The sequence below is a fragment of the Nicotiana tabacum genome, chromosome 5 (assembly GCF_000715075.1).
Source record: "Nicotiana tabacum cultivar K326 chromosome 5, ASM71507v2, whole genome shotgun sequence".
NCBI lineage: Eukaryota > Viridiplantae > Streptophyta > Magnoliopsida > Solanales > Solanaceae > Nicotiana > Nicotiana tabacum.
The window spans coordinates 150518197-150524196 of record NC_134084.1 but is presented as its reverse complement, the minus strand read 5'-3'; the positions used below and the strand labels follow the sequence as shown (position 1 = coordinate 150524196).

At 34.3% G+C, this 6000-nt stretch overlaps 1 protein-coding gene across 1 annotated transcript; it reads left to right on the top strand.

The window, feature by feature from the left end:
* Positions 1-931: 931 nt before the first annotated feature.
* On the top strand, positions 932-5383 carry LOC107769579 (alanine--glyoxylate aminotransferase 2 homolog 3, mitochondrial-like). Its single transcript, XM_075254200.1, has 10 exons — positions 932-1336; positions 1955-2185; positions 2415-2585; positions 3022-3165; positions 3254-3433; positions 3604-3829; positions 4104-4217; positions 4306-4392; positions 4493-5032; positions 5133-5383. Exons 1-9 carry the CDS (start codon positions 1103-1105, stop codon positions 4534-4536), a joined length of 1431 nt encoding a protein of 476 aa, XP_075110301.1. The 5' UTR covers positions 932-1102; the 3' UTR covers positions 4537-5032; positions 5133-5383.
* The last annotated feature ends 617 nt before the right edge of the window (positions 5384-6000 follow it).

Below are 6000 nucleotides of genomic sequence, written 5' to 3'. Positions count from 1 at the left end.
CGAGCTAACCTGTGAAAGCAAGTTAGTTATTCCCTCCGTTTCAGTTTATGTGAACTCATTTGACTGAGCACGGAGTTTAAGAAAAGAGAGAAGACTTTTGAATTTGTGGTGTAAAATGAAGCACATATATTTTGTGTGGCTATAAATCATTGCATAAAGGTAAATTGTTTCCAAATATGAAAAGATGTCATTCTTTTTGGCACGAACTAAAAAGGAAATAGGTTCACATAAATTGAAACGGAAGGAGTATTATATTATCCGATTACCAAGTAATACTTATTAGTAATAGATTTACAAGTGATCTAATTTGTATAAATATTTTAATACCGTCCGTACCTACGGGCTACGGGTAAGAACTTGTCACATCCAGCATTTACATTGAACCAATACATGTATTTGTCTTAAAAAATCATTGAATATGTACTATAAATTATTAATTTAGAATTCAGTAATTTAAAAGGACTAAAATCCCGAACCCAACAAACTTCAAATCTTGGCTCCGCCTTTGTATTTGTACATGGTCTTCCAGAACTTAACCATAACTAATTAATATCCATTTTTGCCACATTAAATCGCTTAACTATAATAAGTTAACATGATTTATTATAATTAACTCAACCTTATGGGCAACTCGTTCCAATAACGCTTGTAATCAACCTAACCAAAATTTAACACATTGTTAGTAAGTGATTTTACTATAATTGTACGTACATCAATAATCGGATGTTTGATTTTCTTTTAAGGTAATTTAAGTACGAAATTAGGTGTCGAATTTAATACGTACAATTTTGTTTCTTCTCCGAGTAGAAGTTCTGTGCATAATATAGGTGCAAGCCTAATAAGGTAAACTAACATATTATTGTCACTTGAATTGCACTAATAATATAAAGCTTTCCTTACAATGCATATTACTTAAATTCTTTCCAATAATGCAAGCATCGAGTAATAAATGTACAAGTTAGAAACGCTACGCCTATATATATGCGTACACGTACAAATTTCCTCTGTGTCTCATTCTGTTTTAACATTCCATCTCTCTCCGGCATTTTTCTAGGCCATCGCCGGCAACCAATACTTCCCGGCGTCTGGCATCGTCACCAACATGCAGAGGTTTGTAATAAGAAGAGCAAGATGGTTTGGAGAGGTACGAGGTGGATCACAACGTTGTTATTCTCAATTAGGCCTTGCATCCAAAAAGGACGATGATATGATCACACCTCGGATGCCTCATTTCGACTACTCTCCTCCGCCGTACGACGGGCCCGCCGGCGATGAAATTTTGAATAAACGGAGAGAGTTTCTTAGCCCTTCCATGTTTTACTTCTATGAAAAACCGGTGAGTAATTTATCGTTATGGTAAATTGATGATCAGTTTTCAAATAAAAATATGAAAAAAATATAAATAATTTATATAATAAGTGGGCCTAACTAATAATATAATTTGGGACAGACATAGTTGATTATATGTTGTTTGAACACAAAGATTACATTTTTAATGGTTTTGGTTGTGCTGGTATAAATTATTATTCTGACGCTGAAATCCATAACAATAATTATGCATTAATCCCAAACAAGTTGGCTTGGCAATTCACTTTATATAAGCTCATTTCGGCCTAATTATCTATATTATTATAAAAGCACAAATAATTTACGGTGGTAAATGTTGTACGATAAAAATATCCCTGAAATTTCAACCTTGTAGTCTCTATGCAAGAAAGTCTTAGTAAATCTGATTACGTAATCCGGCGAACTATTTTGAGTTCTGTTCTATCCGTATTCGTTCATATAAAGTTTCATCTTCAGATTCGGTGTTATATTTAACACACCAGTTAACTATGGTTATCACTAGTCTGAGAATTACCAGATTGAGTATTCTTTTAGTTTTGACATTATTCACTGTATATTGAGATTAAGGAGGTGCTTTGAGATGATTGTGGTTATTATATATGTGCAGCTGAATCTGGTACATGGCAAGATGCAATACTTATATGACGATAATGGACGTCGATATCTTGATGCATTCGGAGGAATTGCAACTGTATCTTGTGGACACTGCCACCCTGATGTGGTAGAAGCAATCATAAACCAAACCAAACGCTTACAGCATTCCACCATCTTATACCTCAATCACACAATCACTGATTTTGCTGAGGCACTTGCTTCTAAGTTGCCTGGTGATCTCAAGGTATAGACTTCCTTAACCTTTCACTTATTATCTAACACCAACTTATGCCTACAGCGTTTAACTTCTATAGACGGACAACGTAAAAAAGCTTTGACACAACCAGGTCAGATAACTATAGATAACTACTTAGGCGGTTATCTGCTATAACAGGTCTTTAGATTGGATTGTCAGTGTATATATGTTAAATCCATGTCTACAACTTAATTGTGACAGATCATTGCTTTTCCAGGTTGTGTTCTTTACTAATTCTGGGACTGAAGCAAATGAGTTAGCAATGATGATGGCAAGACTATACACGGGTCGTCATGATATCATCTCTCTAAGGAATGCTTACCATGGAAATGCAGCTGCCACTATGGGCACCACTGGACAAAGCATATGGAAGTTCAATGTAGTACAGGTACAACTTCTTATTCTGCATATTGCTAATCCTCTGTGTCGGCTTTATGAATTACCATCAAAATGTCCTATGCAGAACAAATTTTCTTGACCATTTTAATGCGAAAAGATCACATCCCTGCTATTTGTGCAACCATCTATGTTGTTAACAAATGACTATTATAAAGTTCAGGACAGACTGTTATTTTACTTGGTGTGAGATATAAATGTTAGCCTTATTATGCTGATTTCTCCTTTTGTTAGATGTGATATTTAGTAGAATTGTAAAGGTTGTTCCTATCCATTCTAAAGGTATATATGATTATCTATCTATAATACTGTCAGATAACATGCAACAGTACTAGCTAGTGATAGTATAGAATGGTGCTATAATGTACAAAGCATTGGTATATTTGTTACTCGTCTCTTATTCACTTGCTATTTACTTTGGTGATCAGAGTGGAGTGCATCATACCATAAACCCTGACCCATACAGAGGTGTTTTTGGTTCTGATGGTGAGAAGTATGCGAAGGACGTTGAAGATCTTATCCAATTTGGAACATCTGGAAAAGTTGCTGCTTTTATGTCTGAATCCATACAGGTAATCTCCCTCACTGATATCAACTTGTCCATCTAAATTAATACAACATCGCGTGCATTATCTTCTAAGATGTTCCTTTTAAGTGTAGGGAGTTGGTGGAATTGTTGAATTGGCTCCTGGTTACTTGCCTGCTGTATACAACATTATACGAAAAGCAGGAGGCCTTTGTATCGCAGATGAGGTTCAAGCTGGATTTGCTCGCATAGGAAGCCACTTCTGGGGATTTGAGAACCAAGGAGTGGTTCCTGACATAGTGACAATGGCAAAAGTCAGTCTCTTCCGCGACCTCTCTTTCTTTGTTGTATGCATGCATTACTAATGATATGTTTCGATGAATTATTCTCTAAATCTCCTATACTTGGTGCTAAAAGAGACATCCATCTCTTGATTATGATTTATGAACTTCTTAATTATGTTCCTGTTAATTGTTATATCCAGGGCATTGGAAATGGAATACCACTTGGGGCTGTGGTAACAACTCCTGAGATTGCACAAGTCTTGACTCAGCATAATTACTTCAATACATTTGGTGGAAACCCTGTGTGCACTGCTGCAGGACTTGCTGTTCTTAAAGTGATCGAAAAAGAAAAGCTTCAAGAAAATGCCCATGTTGTTGGTTCCTACTTGAAAGAGCGGCTTTTGGCTATCAAGGATAAGTATGAAAGTAAGATTTTTCATTTCTCCTTTCACCCTTGTGATTATTATTACCTCAACCGGAAGATGATCAAATCTCTCTTTTTAAGGCAACTGTGCATCTCTGTGATCTTATTGAGTTAGTGGATTCAGAATAAGAATAGATAGAAATGCACAGTTGCCTGAATCTAATTAAAATGTATACATATAATAAGATCACACTCATTCTGAATCCACTAACTCAAGATCCTAAATTCTCCTTTGTTCTTATATTAACGAAAGTCTCAACATTGACATTTATGCAGTTGTTGGTGATGTGAGGGGAAAAGGACTGATGCTTGGTGTTGAACTAGTCACTGACCGCGAACTGAAAACTCCTGCGAGAGCTGAAACTCTGCATATCATGGACAAGATAAAAGGTAAATTAATTTTGAATATTCATCCTTTTGACATGGCTTTAATCAAATCTTACATATTAACAAAGTTCATCTAATTTTTGGCTTGAAGATATGGGAGTATTAATTGGCAAGGGTGGATTCTATGGAAATGTCTTCAGAATTACACCTCCACTATGTTTCACTAAAGAAGATGCAGGTAAAGGAATTAAGTCACATTTTTATCGAATTCAAGCTCTCAATTTCCTATCTTATTTATTTTCAACTCAATAAGTTTCAACAATAAAATTTGATTGCAGATTTTCTAGTGGATGTCATGGACTACGCACTGTCAAAGATATAAGAACTCTTCACTACAGCTTGGCTATTACATTTTCTCCTATATATGATGGTTAAGATATGTTAATGTCAAAGTTAAATTGAACTCATATACAGCTTTTATGTTCTTATGTCAGTAGCAAATTAACAACCAAATGTATCTGTATGGACTGATTTAGTACGTACAGTATCTAGTGATCATATAATGAGTCAACAACTCGTTGTCTCTCGATATCCTATCTTCTTTATCTTTCTACGCAAGCACACCATCTTGTCACCTACAATCATATCTCCTATGACCCTCAATTATATACCAAAAGAAAAGGAGAGACACGAAAGATAATATTAGCAAGACAATGCGACTAAGATATTGACTTGAAGATATCTTCAGAATCTTACATATTAACAAAGTTCATCTAATTTTTGGCTTGAAGATATGGGAGTATTAATTGGCAAGGGTGGATTCTATGGAAATGTCTTCAGAATTACACCTCCACTATGTTTCACTAAAGAAGATGCAGGTAAAGGAATTAAGTCACATTTTTATCGAATTCAAGCTCTCAATTTCCTATCTTATTTATTTTCAACTCAATAAGTTTCAACAATAAAATTTGATTGCAGATTTTCTAGTGGATGTCATGGACTACGCACTGTCAAAGATATAAGAACTCTTCACTACAGCTTGGCTATTACATTTTCTCCTATATATGATGGTTAAGATATGTTAATGTCAAAGTTAAATTGAACTCATATACAGCTTTTATGTTCTTATGTCAGTAGCAAATTAACAACCAAATGTATCTGTATGGACTGATTTAGTACGTACAGTATCTAGTGATCATATAATGAGTCAACAACTCGTTGTCTCTCGATATCCTATCTTCTTTATCTTTCTACGCAAGCACACCATCTTGTCACCTACAATCATATCTCCTATGACCCTCAATTATATACCAAAAGAAAAGGAGAGACACGAAAGATAATATTAGCAAGACAATGCGACTAAGATATTGACTTAAAACCAACATTAATTAATATTTAATTCTCATGGTTTATGATTGAACATAGGTTTAGTTCAATGAACATAGGTTTATTGAACTCAAAGTGTTGTTGTCTGCTTTATCTTTACATAGTGACGAGTTAGCAATTAGTTGCCTAATATCATCATCACCTAAAAGCGACAATTTTGGATGACATGGCAGTCACATCGCATACAGTAGATGTTGAGGTTTGACAAATATATAATGATTTTTTGATTCGTCGCTTAATATTTTAAAATTTTATTTTTACACCTATAAAATATTTATAAATGACAATGATTTTCTAACAATCATATTATGTTTTCTTTTTAATATTTTATTCTTTGTGAATTTTGGAACTAAGACGGCGTTATAATTTTGAAAAAACTTTAATTTGGTATTTTTGATATTCAACTTCTTAACAATTGTACTAAAATTAAATCTGATATGGTTCACACTTCACATTTCCT

Excerpts from the sequence above, each read along its gene's own strand:
- LOC107769579 (XM_075254200.1), top strand. The coding sequence starts at position 1,103 with ATGCAGAGGTTTGTAATAAGAAGAGCAAGATGGTTTGGAGAGGTACGA. Across the intron at positions 2,186-2,414 it reads AGTTGCCTGGTGATCTCAAG|GTTGTGTTCTTTACTAATTC; the intron begins GTATAGACTTCC and ends TTGCTTTTCCAG. Across the intron at positions 4,393-4,492 it reads TTTCACTAAAGAAGATGCAG|ATTTTCTAGTGGATGTCATG; the intron begins GTAAAGGAATTA and ends ATTTGATTGCAG.